The following is a 15,215-nucleotide window of genomic DNA, read 5'->3' as shown; positions in this document are numbered from 1 at the left end:
GGCGGCCGCGGGGCTGCGGTGCGCGGGAGGCGGCGGCGGGAGGGCTGATGCCGCACGGCCGTGCCCGCGGTCCCGGCGGAGGCATGGGGCGGGCGGCGGAGCGGGGCTGAGCCCGAGCCGAGCCCTCCGCGCCGCGCCACGCCGCCGGCAGAGCGACTATGGCCGGGGGAAGGAGAGGGCTGGTGGCGCCTCAGAACACCTTCCTGGAGAACATCGTGCGGAGGTCTAACGGTGAGGCGGGGGATGAGGGATCCTCGGCGGGGACAGCCGAGGAGAGCCCCCGGGGCGGCAGGTGCCGAGCCCCCGGAGCGGGCAGCCGGGGGCCAGCCGGGACCCGCAGGCGAGGGGGCTGCGGGAGGGTCCCCGCCGGGGAGAGCCCGGCGGGGGGCGGCGAGCTGGGGGGCAGAAGCCTCCTGGCGAGGGAGCGGGGCGCCTGGAGGGCTGAGGGGAGGCAGCGGTGGTTGTGTCATTTTTCCCTCTCGGGAAGCTGCGGGGTGGAAAACGCCGCGAATTTCACCGTTCGTGCAGATAGGCATCAGTGTTATCCAGGTTCTCGCACGCCGGGACTTACCCTCGGGAAGCCTCGCGACCGTGCGGGCGGCCGTGTGCTTAAATAAACCTGGGCACGGGCGGCTTTTGAAGGCTCCAAGTTCTGCCATCTTTGAGGCTCCCTTGGACTTCGGTGCCTTGGACTTAGGGGGTTAAGAACTTGTGGTGCGATCGGGAATAGGCAGGATCGAGCCCTGCTCCGAGACAAGGCGAGAGGACTTAATTAAACAATAGTCAGTCGGTTCTGATAAGGCAAAGACAATTAACCCTCCCGATAAGCAGCTAGAACCTCAAATTAATCCAAAGAGTGATTTTCAATCATTTTCAATTACGGGATATTATTGAGGGGAAAAAAAAATCGCCTTTGGTAAGAACATGTCTTCACACGGAATTAATCGTGAGGCTATTTTTACAGGCTGCCTTTCTCTGCAACTTCCCCACAGAAGGGGGTGGAAGCTGCCTGCCCGAAAAAATACTAGCCATCCTCGTAGTGAAGCCTGCCCTCTTTTTACAAGATGTTAGCGTTTCATCAGACTCGTGTTGCTTCTCTCGTCTTCTGCCACCGGTTATCTACGGTTATCTAAGGCTTTTCTCAAAACTGTCTTGAGTTCGGGAATAATTTCCTTCATTAAAAACCAAATTTCTCTGTTGGCTCTCAGTGCCAAGAAATAAAATACTGCCAAGTGCAATAAATGGGTTGAGGTTTGGAGGTGGGGGGGTCGTGCAGGAGAAGCTTTGCTCCGTTTCTTCCTCTTTTCCCCCCATTATTAAGAAGGTGTTGTAACAGAGCGTGGTGCCAGACAGCACAGGTAAAATGACAGCACTCCATCTCCAAATGCTTAGCAAGTCCTGCGGGCTGTAATAAATACAGGTTTTTAGATGAAGCCTGGTAGGAAGTGATGCACCGTTCAGACATATTAGGAGAAGCTTTGGGAAGTGACTCAGGTTTAGCAGCCCATTTCTCCCGTAATTTGCCTTCTAGTTCTTGCTGTAACGTGATGCCGTCACATACAAGCGCCGCATGATTCAGTTCTAACGTGGGACCATCAGCATCTTCTGACGTCCGTGGCTGTCAGGAGATGAGCACGGTGTCCCCGTTCTTCTCAGCCGGCAGGGCTGTGTTGTCCACACCGGGGATGGCATGGGAACAGCCTGGTCCCTCTGTGCCTGCCTGCTTGGCCTTTGAGATGCCCACGGGAAGAACACTTAAACAGGCCATAAACTTTGAGGTTTGGCTCTCCCTTCTCGGTTTCATTCGATTGGATAGTAACGTGACCCACAGTGAAACTGTCTAGCCCCTTTGGGATTTGCCAAATAAACCCCAAGCTTGTTGTCAAACTCTATTTGCTGGCACCCGTGGGCAAGTTAAGTAGTGCCAACAGATATTGCATTGATACATATATAGCTACGTTGCTAATTTGGGGATTCCCTTTGAAAGGAGAGGAATTTGCTCATGGAACTGAAGGAGGTATAACTGACTAAGCGCTTCACTTGAAGGCGCTTGTGTATGACTTGCATTTGCAGTCACAGGTGAAGTGAGAAAAATACATTCTTGCTCCAAGTTGTGCTGGGAGGTTTAACTCGGTGAAAGAGGCTTACGGAAACAACAAAGTCATTGGCATTCAACCACTTTTGGAAGCATTACTGTAAGGACAGCACAAATGATGCCATTTTAACCAGTAATTTAACAAGTATTTATTTGGACAGCCTTTCATATTAGGTGTGAGACTGGCAAGCTGATGCACCTTCAGTGGCTAGAGGTAATAACAGTATCTATAAGCCTGCAAGTTCAGGGCTTTTCCTTTAGGGTTAGTATTTTGCTCATGTTGGTATCACACCATCTGCAGCAAGACTCATCTCAAACTCCAGTGGTCTGAATTGTCTCCTCATGAGTTTTAGGGATGAGAGTTTCTTCTTAGGTCGGAAATCAGCTGAGATGGGTTCTCATCCGCTAAGCGCCAGCCAGAATAGCTATCTGAGGATTACAAGCTGCAAAAGATCTCCTCTCCACAAACTGCAGTAGAGAAGGAACTGAGAATTTGTCAGCCCATCTTGAGTGGGATTGCCTTAATATAGCACACATGGGAAAGAATATATAAAATGTCACCAGCCTAGACCCATGGTCCTCATCTGGTCCTATGTGATTTCTTCTCACAAGACCTTTTGGATGAAGTGTGAACGCCATGGTTCTTCCTTCTTTGAAAGGAGCATCTCTGACATCCTTCCTGTTGGAAGTCTGGAGGAAAAAGTGAAGGACTGGGGACACTACAACCCTGCTTGTCTGTATTTAATGTTTAAAAGTCCTGTTTCTGAACTAGCCATGTAGCTCTAGAAAAATAAATGTTGCATGTGGTGCTTGGTCGACGAAAATTTGTTTGAAGCATTGAAATATTTAAAGACCCAAGCACCCAATGGGACAGAAAATGAGCCCGTGCCATAAAGCAGCACAGTACGTAAAGAATTGCTAGCCTCTGATGGTTACTGCTAATGTGATATTAATGTTTTTCTTGGGTAATGTAATACACCCCCAGTACACAAGCACTATAACAATAACAGTTATAATCTTGGTTCATGGCCAAGGCACCAAATTCAAACGGCGTGGTATGTTATAGAGAGAACTGATTCTGTGATATTCTAATGTTTTATCAATAACTGGAGGCAAAAATACTTTTATGTTTACATAAATACCAGCTGGATTCTGCAGTCCTTCCTTGGTGCACGAGAATTTAGTGCGTGTAGGGATGGCAAAAGAGAGCCCTGAGTTTCCATGGCTTAGGAATTTCAGTGGAAGTCACAGATACTTTTCTGATTTATTGACAAAACAATGAGGTTGGAAGAAAGGGAGGCTTGAGGGTGTAAGGCTTGTGCGGGTTTAGTCTTGCTTCCCCTGGGAGCACCTTAAGGAGAGACCAGGTGTGGAAGCAAACCTGCGCCCTTTGATGGGGAACACAGCAAGTCCCCTGCAGAGGAAAGAAAAAGCACCCTGAGACACAAACCCCGAGAATAACAGGTATTTCCATGATTTACAGCATTACTTCCACTGGAGACTGTAAAGTCCCAGTACAATAAACATTTTGCAACCTGGGCCTGCTAACCTTGTACCGCTGCCCGAGACCTAGGAGAGAAATTAACGTCATTATAAACAGCCCTGAAACTGAACAACCTGTTTTTGTGTTCAGCCGGAGACAAATGGGATGGAATCTACGACAGAATGAAGAAAACAGAGTTATATTTTCGTATTTTTGCACTTTAATGCAATGTTTATTTAAATGAAATGTTTGCAAGGGATCCTTAACCTGATGGCACTGTTTCTGCTGCAGCCTGGCCCTGCTGTTTGCCTCCAGTTCTGAGTCTGGAGGCAGAGACATGGCTGCAGCTCATCCGATTTGGGTCTAGAAGCAGTGCAGGCACGCTGCCCCAAAGGCAGGGTTTACTAGCTTAGAGGTCAGTCTGTTCACTTCCAGACTCTGAGCTGTTGTGTTGGAAGGGTACGTATGTATGAACATGACACGTTCTGCATTGCTCTCCTGCGTGTGATGTGCCCGGGGTAGTGGTGTCCTGGGTATTGCTGGGCTGCCTTGTACTTCCACAACATCTTTGGTAAATAGCACCAGTCATCAAGAAAGTATTTTCATTCTGAGAACAGGTCTGCTGCAGTTGAAATAAGGAAGCATAGTTTTGAGGTGGAGTGTGTTTTTCTGTTTCCTTCTGATAGAATATGTTTGGTTTCCTGCCAGTTCATAAATTTCCATAATTTACAATGAGTCTTCAAGCAACACTAGGTGAAATTCGTTCTTTGCAGAGGACCAGCTCAGAAGCCTTGTGCTGCAGGTAAATTATGTCCCAGTGTGAGCTAGTGAGGTTCTATTGAATAGGGAAATGTAGTTAGTGACTTTCAGACAAAAGTTCTGAAATAGACAAACTTAACTGGGTGCCCAGAAGAGCAATACTGAGGCTTTCCTAATGAGTGTCTTGGATAGGTTAAGCTATCCTAATTGTCAAGGCTCCCAAATGAACTGGTTTGGAAGCCTGGAGCAGATCTCCAGGAGGCTTTCTCCTGCATGCTGTCAGTTACAGGCTCATCTATCTTCCTGACCTCAGTGGGTTAACTTCAACATAAAAAAATGGCAGTAGAATAGATGGGTCTGCTGAGAGACTACTCCTCTTAGGTTGTGTGGAAGGATCTTTGCCAAAGCCAAACCTTGCAAAAGATGGCTGCAAAACTGCTGGGTAAGATGGTGGTGTATGTACAGTGGTGTTAGCTGAAGATGTTGCTTCTCTTGCCTTTATTATGGCTTGCCCTGTGCAAAGCACAGTGGATGTTATCCTCTACAAATCTGGCATCCAGTGGTTGTACCCAAGTCTGTGCCCTTTCATATCTAATCCTACAAGACTGTGTATCCAAGATTCATGTAAAAACACATAAGTGCATGTCTGTCTGTTGGCACTGATTAAAACAAGGCATTGAGACTTGCAAGCAGCAGACTTTCAAAAACCACTTGTAGGTTCTCTGTTAAGGACATTTCCCAAACTGAGAATGAAACAAAAGAAAGGAGTTCGTTTCTTGATCTTCCTTCTTTTCTAAGTTATCAGTTACGGAGGCACCTTTATTGTCATGCATGCTTTAGTACAACTGGTTGGTACATATAAATCTCTATTGACTATTGACATTTGTTTTTCCTTGGTACAACTTGAGTTGATTATAAAATGTTTCTTTGCTGGCTGTTACTAGGCCAGAAGCTCCTAAATTTGTGTGCGTGTCTTTATGCGTTTAGAAATGCATTTACAACCAGATTTCCTTAAAATGACTTTTATAGATAGTAAGAAAAAAAAAGTACAACACAGAGATGATAGATAATGTGTTTTAAAATTAATGTTCTGAAAGCTCAAGAAGTTCTACTGTGATAATTCAATGTATCAATCCATTTCTGCATTAAATCCTAGAACAAGGTCGTAAAACAAATCTTAATGAAACCCATTCTTTGGAGAATTTGTTAATGCATTTTTGTAACTCGTATAGCTAAAAGTGAGCAGGGAGTTAGTTTGACAAAACGCTTTTAAGGCTCTTGATGGCTGTTGCTATAATCAGTAAATCAAGTAGCTTTTTAAAACTGATGTAAGACCCCTGTAATTGATGCAACCAAATCATACTTTTCCCTGCATTTATTTTAAGATCAAACTGGAGGGGGGAAAACCTGATCAATTAAATAGTGAAGTTGTGCTGTTAAACACTATTTTGAATGGAGCAGTGGATGACTTATACAGCTGATGAACTTTCTAATTACTGAAAATTATCTCATGCTAACGTCACTTTTGTCTGACTTTTTTTTTAAATTTTTCAGTATGGTCAGTACTTCAGAGATAGGCACGGAACAATGCTGTGCATAAATTACATATGACAGCTTCTGTGCACTTCCCATTTCAGCTATTCATCTTCCATTTTTCTGCTCTAATTTCTGTTTTTTTTTTTGTTTTTTTTTTTTTTATAATACAGATAATTAGAAGATTTTACAGCTGCTAATGTTGGTAGGATGAATTATTCTTTTCAGGTTAAAATTTTCTCATGGTAGAGGCATACAGTAAAATACTATAATAATGCATAATAATAAATTTTGAGATGGAACCAGTAGTTTTTATCTACACTGCTGGCTTAAAATGGCATTCATTTTCTGTAATGATTCAAAGTGAGTCACTTGAAGTTGTTGTTTTAGTTGGTGTTTCTCTGTTATTTGTAGTGAGTATGATGAAATACATTTTTTAATAATTCTTTTCAGCCTGTACTTGCAGTATGCTCTGTATACAGTATAAGTCATGTTTGAATAGAGTAATATAATGTCTGCATTAGTGGATTTTTTTCAAATTCTAGCAGCCAAGAGTTTTTAAATCTTTTCCTTTTTTCTGTAAAATAAATACTTAGTTATTTATAACTTCTATAAAACATGTAAGCTAAAATGAACTTATCTATAGGGTTTTGTAATATGTTGTTTTGCATTAGAGTGATGCTGTGGTTTAAAATAGTTTGGTTTCAATGTTAAGGATGTACAATTTTGGGGCCTCCATACCATTATTCTATAGAGAAATCTTTTCTTTTTTTTTTTTTTTTTTTTTTTTTTTTGTAATAGTGTATTTGAACACTGACACTCTCCCACTCTAGGAATAAAAGCTAGGAGGTGCTGAGTGAATGTATGTATCCATGTAACACCACTGACTTCCATAGCAGAATGTGAGTGGAAGAGCAGGATTTTGTCCTATTACTTTTATTCTACTAAGTGAATAGCTTTTTGGTCCTTTGAGCAGCTTTGTACTTTCTCTGAATGCAGGTACAGCACTTATGTTAAGGTGCAAATTTGGTTGAGTCTTGTGTATTTGTCCCTGAAGTGTGTGCCTTGGATCACATAGGTGCAAAGAAAGGATTGAATAAGTGGTGGAAATTCTTTTCAGTTTGACTTAATTTGTACTGATTGAGGGGCATACTTTGACTTCAGAAGTTACATTTGAACAACCTAAGTGTGACTAAATGCTGCTTCTTTTTTTCTTTTTTATTTTTTTTATTTTCCTTTTCTTTTTTCTTTCCCAAATGGTAAGATCATACATGAACAATACACACATACCTATCCTTTGCAAGCTGTTAAAGCAAAAGCACGGTATGTATGAGCTGTGTGGCTGTAGCAGTTTTGAGAGGTGTACTTATAAGCAGCATTCTATTTCCAAACATTGAGTTCCTTACAAGAAACAAAACCAAATCTTTCTTTCCCATGTCAAAATGATACTACTGGTGATGCAGGTCACAGGTTTGTAAATACCAGGATTGTTTGGAAACTTATCTGCCCCCCATGCTTAAGCTGCTTGATGCCCAGCTAACCGAACAGTAAGGAGGCTGTATCCCCCACCTCCATTCCCAGTGGCCACGGATAGGGTAGCAACCTCTCCTCAGTGAGCTAGTCCTGACCGGCTGCCTCTGTGAGGCACCCCTTGTCTTCAGTTGTTTCAGAGCTTTGAGCTGATGGACAGTTTCCATTAAATAGAGCAGTGCAGAAAGCAACACAATTCTGTAGACAGCAGAAGTTTTGATGAGGCTGGGTGTTGTAGAGATTCACTGTCACTGCTGGTAAAGGATCTGTGTTATTTAGAAAGATGTTTTCTGGTTCTTCTGTGATGATGCATTTTGCAAGTGGAGGAAAGCACTGGTTTCAGTGACTGAGCAAAATTCACCCTTACATTGTGGAAGAAGTTAAAATGCTGACCTGGGAAAACGCAGACTAGAGAATATGAAGTGGGGCGTTTCACAAAATAGCCAGCCCTGCAGACCCTGGTCACAGAAGCTCTCCCTACTTCTGCAAGCGATTTTGCTGCCTGTGAGATGCTGCAGTTCGTACAGGTGTTCCTGCACCAGGAGGTGCTTTGTGCTGTGCCTCTACACGTTTCTTTGCCTCCCAAGTGTCTGGCTCAGACTGTGCCAAACGCAGCACCAGCCAGAACCCCGAGCCTTATTTATATGCGCTCAGACTCTCCAGCTCTGAGCTCAACTCTTGTCAGGGCTGATAAGAGGAGCCAGCAAGGCTTACAGCTTCTCCTTGGGCTGGGCAATACTGCTAACCTAATTGGCGTTGTGTTAGACATTGATTTCCTGGTAAGGGAGTCCTCTGAGTCCTTTCAGAGAGGTACCTCAAGTCACTAAATAGTTTGAATACTGCAGATACCGCATGTTCAATTTATCCTTTCTTTGAAGAGAATTTAGCAGTGGAATTCTTCTTTGTGGTTTTCCTCTGACCAGCTCCTGGCCTGGCCTTTTTGACCCACTTGTGAGTACTGTAGAGGCCTTGCTCTGTGATGCTCCAAGAGTTCACCAGAGCATCCCTCGTGCTTGTTGTGCAGCAAAGCCACAGCTGTTTCCTGGCCTCTGGGACCCTGTGTCCCTGCAGATGGAAAGGCAATATTTGCCTCAGTGGCTGTTATTTAATATTTTCTTATGTTCGGAAAAATTGTTTAGCAGATTATGAGCTGTCTCCAAGCAGCACGTTGTCAGGGATGTCAATGCAATTGAATGTAAATGATAGCAATGAGAACAGCCCTTCTACCTCCGGGTTATCTGTCAGAATAAACTATGCAGGGGAGTTATAAGTGGGAGTCCTTGTTTTACGCTGTGTCTTGCCAGCATTTGCACAGGCAAAACACCATTGTCTGAGAAGAAATGCAAGTGTGCTCTCCATGTAGGCATAGAACCACCTTTGTATCATTGTTTTGTCTTCAAAGAGATCTAGGAAAATGAGTGAGCAACTGTAAATAAATTCCTGTTTATCTCTGAGACCCCTTCTTTACTGTGAGGTTTGAGGGCAGAATTTGTCCCCTCAGCGGGCTGTGTGGATGCTGGGGCCTGTGAGGCCACAGTGAGCTAAGGAAAAAGAAGTGGGTGCAGGAGGTTGGGAAACCACTAGTACAGATTGTCCCCTCATGACAGCATCAGGAACAAGGAATTGGTCACCCTGAGCCTGGTATCTTCCCAAGGAAGGTGGGCAGAGAGTGGTGGCTTGGAAACGTCTTCCCTAGCCTAGTGTTTTGGCTGCTGCTGTGCTACAGCTTCTCTTGGTGGCCTGGCTGCTGTGCTCACAGGGCAAATGGCTTCTCTGTAGGCTTTCAGTGACACAGGGAGTTAGAGTGTTGGTCCAGCTTCAGTATTTACTTTATGTGTTTGTGTCAAAGCTATGTAAGACGTGGACCACAGATGGTACATCAAGTGGAAACTTGGTACATGAAGGTACTTCAGGGTACATGAAGTGGCAACTTGCTAGAAGTGAGACACTTATCAAACAGTGGGATCCCCCAAACCTCTGATTTGCTCATTGAATTGATAAGTGCCCATGTTTTAGCCATTGAAGCTTGATAGATACATAAAGGTCTCTGTGTGGTTGTAACTCGCATCTAAACCCAACCTGGATTCTTAGATGAAACACTGTACCCCACCTCTCTGGAGAGGCTCACCCAATATAGACTAACAGGATTGCCTCATATGGATACATAAAATACAGCAATCGAGCCACACTGACTTAAAAACTCATATGGTGAGGGTGTTGGCATACCTTCTCTTCAGCAGCTTGATGGTTAGAGCAGTCATTCAGGACTTGAAATGGAGGCTGAGCTTTCACTTCCCTCAGGTAGCCCTACATCTCCTAGGAGAACACCCAAACTGCTAGGCTTTCAGGAGGGAGGAAAATGTATGCATGTTCTTTAAGCATCCTTTGGAAACTCTGCTGGTCCAAAAAATCAGGCTTCATTGGCCAAAAGGTAGGCGAGTGAGAATGTGATTCTTTAGCTCCTGCTGTAGTAGCAAAGAATCTTGGGTGTTATCTGTGAGAGCTAGGTTTACATAAAATCTGCAAGAACTGGTCTTATGTTAAAATATTTGGCATAAGAACTACAGGAGAGGAAAAAACCTCAACCTTAAAATATGAGAGTTGGACACTTAGGGGCTAGGCTGTAGCAATCTTGCCTTTTAGTGCTTACACCCCCCATGTGGACTTAGTGCCTTGTTTTTACCTGTAGAAAGTGGATATGAGCACTGTCCTACCTCATGGGCACTCTGGTAAAAGTAGGATCTGCATGGTAATGCCCATCAGAAAAGTATGCTATCTATCTTTTAATAAAAATAAATAAATAAATAAAACAAAACGGAGCTTATTTATCTAAAGACAATGTTGAGATCTAAGTGTGCAAGGAAGATCATTGCTTCAGTTAATAGAAGCTCTTCAAGGAGCTCTTGAAGAAGTGGAGAGAAGGGTAAATTACCTTTTGAGAAGGAGAGATAGTGAGAAGGAACGAATACGTGAAATAATCAACACCATTCAGATCAGGGCAGAACACAACCTAAGATTTATATTTGCATATTTTTTTTGTACTTCCTGATGAAAATTTAAAAATATCCTGACAGTGCAGTGCAGTGTTTATAATAGACACTCAAAAGCACTTGCTTTAGCAATGAGAAATGACTTGGCTTACTTACTCGTAGGAAGGGGTAAAAGACATGTATTGTTTCTGGAACAAAGTACTTCAACCAAGCAAAAACCATGGTATTTAGAAGAGGCTGTGAGAAACAAAGCAGTTAAAATGTCCTGAAGTTATACTACTGGTATATTTCATTCTAAAGAGTGTATAAAGATACACTTAATCTTGCTCATGGGATTGGGCAATAGATTTAGATAGCAACAGGAATGTTTTATTTAAACCCGCTTGAAGTTTGCAACATGACAAAAATTTTTGAAAGAGGAAGTTAAAATAAACAAAACTCTTTGCAATTAATAGGTAAAAAGTCTTGTTTATGTCTCTCAGTTGCAGGAACCATTGATGACAGCTATGTATATTTGAGCAGCTGGGGGCAGATCCTCAAAAGCAGATAGCATAGCAGACGCCCTTAGAGACTCCCCTTCGATATGGATGCCTTGAATCTCAAGTGGCTGCCTATGCCTTCTGTCAAAAGCCAGGGGGTCTCTGCAGCTGTGAGAGGAGCCACCGCCTCCTCCTCTTCCTGCATGTCAGTGCCCAGACACCAATGCTGCTGTCTGTCTTGGCACAGGTGTAGGTAGTTGGCTGCACAAAAGCTAGTGCAGCAGAGAAGCAAGGTCTGGGCCTAGGATTGAGCATATTAATTGTTTGAATGGAATATTAATCATACAAAAGTAGCATGCAAAGAACCAGTGAGAATGGAGGTTTGAATCCTGCTATTTTTTTCCTACTGGCTGAAACTCAATCTAGCTTGTACAGTGTCTTTCTGCTGTTGTAAGTATGGAGCCTGGCTGTCTGGTGTCTAGTTTGGGGTGCTGTGCTGTACACATCATACAGGGAATATTTGAGCTTGTGTGGCCAGGAGTGAAGGTTGTATATGTCCAAATGAGAAATACCTCTTGTACTGTTTTGGCTGTGAAGAGGCTTCTCATTCAAACTCGAGTGCCATGGTGGATCAGTACATGTGGCACAGGGGGAGCCAGTTTGATGAATCTGTCCTTAGTCAAGGCATGAATTTTACCTGCTTAACATCATGTGTTTCATTTGCATAAAATCATCCTCTTTATCTGTGCATGAGTAATTAATATTTTCTTAAAATAAAAATTGATTTAAAGCAGCGAATAATCCTGTTGACTACATTCAGAATAGTATCTGGGAAAAAAAACGTGCAGGAACAGAAGGATTGAGGTTGGGATCCCAAAATGAGTCTTTCTACTGATGCAATTGTAGCCTTGTCTAATGTCTAACTGATGTGTTCTTTCAAACAGATACTAATTTTGTCTTGGGTAATGCCCAGATAGTGGATTGGCCCATTGTGTACAGCAACGATGGATTTTGCAAGTTATCAGGATATCACAGAGCAGAAGTTATGCAAAAAAGCAGCACCTGCAGGTATTTGGGAACAGATTTATTTTCTGTTAAATAGCTTGTAGTGTTGTGCTTCTTGCTAGAGGAAAACAGTAATCTGTTTATCCCAGTTCTGTCTTTTATCTCCTGGGGCTGCATCTGTCAAATATGCTTTTCAGGTGAAACAAAATCAAAGAAGGGCTATTTCCAAATAGGTCCTTTTCACACTGTAAACAAATGGCTTTGTGTCTTTGTCTCGTATCTGACTTGAATTCCTTGCTTTATTTGCAGTTTTATGTATGGAGAGCTGACAGACAAAGATACAATTGACAAGGTCCGACAAACATTTGAGAACTATGAGATGAACTCCTTTGAAATCCTGATGTACAAGAAGAACAGTAAGTAGTTGATTAGTTTGTTCGTTAATGCAGGTGTGTAAAATTGTTTTAAATCATAACACAAGCTACAAGTCTGCCAGCCTGGAGTACTGTGTTTTATGTAGGGTTAAATAAACCCCTGTTCTGCCAATTGATCTACAAGGGAGAAATGAGAACGTTAGGGATGAAAGTCATTCATGGAGGCAGAGGAAGTTCTAATTTGTTCTGACGTTTGGAGCAATTCATGAGTGATGACGACACTCAAGATTTCATTAGCAATGTTAACGCCCAAGCTAGGTTTATGCAAACGATTGTTCTTACAGAGAAGGTACTTTTAATTTTTTTTCAAATTTGATATAGCACAACCAGTGTTTAGATATGGCTTCATAATAAAAGGATGTCATCTTTTGTTTTAGAAGCTGAACTACTTCCTTTTGATGTCTTGTGATGAATCTGTCCAGCCATTTAGGCTGGACATCAGGAAGAGGCTCTTCACCGAGAGGGTGGTTGTGCACTGGAACAGGCTCCCCAGTGAAGTAGTCACTGCACCAAGCCTGTCTGAATTTAAGAAGCGATTGGACTGTGCACTTAGTCACGTGGTCTAAACTTTTGGGTAGACCTGTGCGGTGCCAGGAGTTGGACTTGATGTTCCTTATGGGTCCCTTCCAACTCGGGGTATTCTATGATTCTGTGATTCTATGTGAACCTAATGAGGTTCAACAAGTCCAAGTGCAAGGTGCTGCACCTGGGCTGGGGCAATCCCAGACAGGAGAACAGACTGGGAGAAGAACTCATTGAGAGCAGCCCTGCAGAGAAGGACTTGGGGGTTCTGGTGGACAAAAAGCTAAGCACGAGCCAGCAGTGAGTGCTTGCAGTTCAGAAGGCCAACTGTGTCCAGTGCTGCATCAAGAGAGGTGTGACCAGCAGGTTGAGGGAGGTGATTGTCCCTCTGCTCTGCCCTGGTGAGGCCCCACCTGGAGTGCTGCATCCAGGGCTGGGGCCCCCAGCACAAGAAGGATGTGGGGCTGTTAGAGCGGGTCCAGAGGAGGCCAAGTTGATCAGAGGGCTGGAGCACCTCTGCTATGAAGAAAAGCTGAGAGAGCTGAGTTCAGCCTGAAGAAGAGAAGGCTTCGGGGTGAGCTCATTTCAGCCTTTCAGTACTTGAAGAGGTCTTATAAAAAAGACAGAGAACAACTTTTTTCTCAGACAGATAGTGATAGGACAAGGGGGAATGGTTTTAAACTAAGAGGGGAGATTTAGATGAGATGTTAGGAGGAAATTCTTTACTCAGAGGGTGGTGAGGTACTGGCACAGGTTGCCCAGAGAAGCTGTGGATTCTCTGTCCCTGGAAGCATTCAAGGTCAGGTTGGATGACGCCCTAGGCAACCTGATCTAGTGGTGGCATCTCAGGGGTATTGGAACTAGGTGGTCTTTAAGGTCTCTTCCTGCCCAAGCTGTTCTATGATTATTGGAGTTTGCAGAGAGGACCACAGGGGCTCACAAAGCTAAAAGGCAATATGTACGTGTGGTAATGCTGATCTGTGGATGTGTGGAGCTGCTTGTTTTCTATTGGAATTTGTTGGCTCTTTCAAGAGCTGGTGGTGCCAAAGTACCTGGAACTGGTTTCTCTCATCCTTTGGAGAAAAAAAAGAAGTCCTTAAGAGATTTTGTCTTCATCTCTTTTTTAGTCTTTATCCTGTTCAAAGCATCGTGACCTGTGACACGATGCCATTGCTCAGGGCTTTTCTGGAGCACAGTTTTGCTAATCCAACTCGTTAGAACAGCTGCATGCACTGTCTGGATGGCCTTGCTTTATCCTTCATGCCTTCCAGTGCTACCCACCTCCAGTGTTTACCAATTTCTTAGAGCTGATTTCTGTTCCTAGCACAGTTAGTGGCCGTAGGGACATATGCAGCTCACCTCTATGCATCCAAAGCCAAGTAAATAAGCTGCAGTGTGGGATCTAGGAGGACGTGGAATTCTCTCTTAGCAGCGATTTGGCACCAAGAGGCTCTGCAGCTACTCCTCTGTCATTGCTGCAGCATATGGCCTGTAGTACAGCCTGGGGCCTCTCTGTCTTTTATGCAGATTTAAAGCAAGGTAACTGTGGAGTGAGGAGTATTTCCTGCCCTGCTGTGCGCTTCCCTGAGGAGAGGCGGCCTAGAACAAAGTCCAGCTGTGCAGAAGCGGTGGTGTGCGACATGCCAAAAAGCAGGGCTGCAATGGTTCTGCTACGTGCATGGAGGGTCACAGGCATGGGAAAAAGGAAAGGACAGAGCTTAGTTTAAGTTTAACAAAGCACAGTGCTTTTATGTTTGTTAGACTTCCAGCTTTAAAGGTACCTTAACTACTGTTAGAGGGACTGACTAATAACACTAGAGAGCTGTAACTGACTAGTAGCAAAAGAGGGATGTCCTTGTGGCTTATTCTGAGAAAAACCTCATCACAGAAAATACTGTCTTGTTTACCAGTCTTTTAGCACCCAGGCTGCTGCCTCCTTTGTCCTTGTAGTCATCTAACCTCTGCCTGAAACTATGACAATTGCTTGCTTGGGCAATGAACATGACAGATTTCAGCCTACTCTGAAGGCTTTGCAAAGAACCCTGAATTTTGTTAGACATCTTTTTTTCCTGTCCTTTCCCTTTCCCTTTCCCTTTCCCTTTCCCTTTTTCCTCTCTCTAGTCTTCACTTACTCAATTTTTCTTCTTCAAATTAGCCAATAAATTAGCCAGGAAATAGATTTTTGTTATTCTTTACCTGCCTATTCCCTCTCTTTAAACTAACAGTTGTGATAAATAGCATTTTTTTTCTTCCATTTTTGAGCTGTTGAATAAATGGGACATTTTCGACAGCCTTTACATTTAAAGTATTTCTAGCTGTTTTAACAATACAATCTCTCCTTTCAGGGCAAAAAAAAGCGGGGGGGGGGGGGGGGGGGGGGGGGGG

The 15,215-nt window shown here is 43.7% G+C and overlaps 1 protein-coding gene across 5 annotated transcripts in view; it reads left to right on the top strand.

The window, feature by feature from the left end:
- Nucleotides 1-6: 6 nt before the first annotated feature.
- KCNH1 (potassium voltage-gated channel subfamily H member 1) overlaps nucleotides 7-15,215 on the top strand; it is a 186,642-nt gene continuing 171,433 nt past the window's right edge. For all 5 annotated transcript variants that reach the window (XM_035321912.1, XM_035321913.1, XM_035321914.1 and 2 more), the window contains exons 1-3: nucleotides 7-231; nucleotides 11,814-11,937; nucleotides 12,184-12,290. In XM_035321912.1, the coding sequence (XP_035177803.1) occupies nucleotides 159-231; nucleotides 11,814-11,937; nucleotides 12,184-12,290 (304 nt within the window). In that variant the 5' untranslated portion in view covers nucleotides 7-158. The remainder of the gene's footprint in view (nucleotides 232-11,813; nucleotides 11,938-12,183; nucleotides 12,291-15,215) is intronic.

The sequence above is a fragment of the Oxyura jamaicensis genome, chromosome 3 (genome assembly GCF_011077185.1).
Source record: "Oxyura jamaicensis isolate SHBP4307 breed ruddy duck chromosome 3, BPBGC_Ojam_1.0, whole genome shotgun sequence".
NCBI lineage: Eukaryota > Metazoa > Chordata > Aves > Anseriformes > Anatidae > Oxyura > Oxyura jamaicensis.
This window is presented reverse-complemented; position numbering and strand designations above follow the sequence as displayed.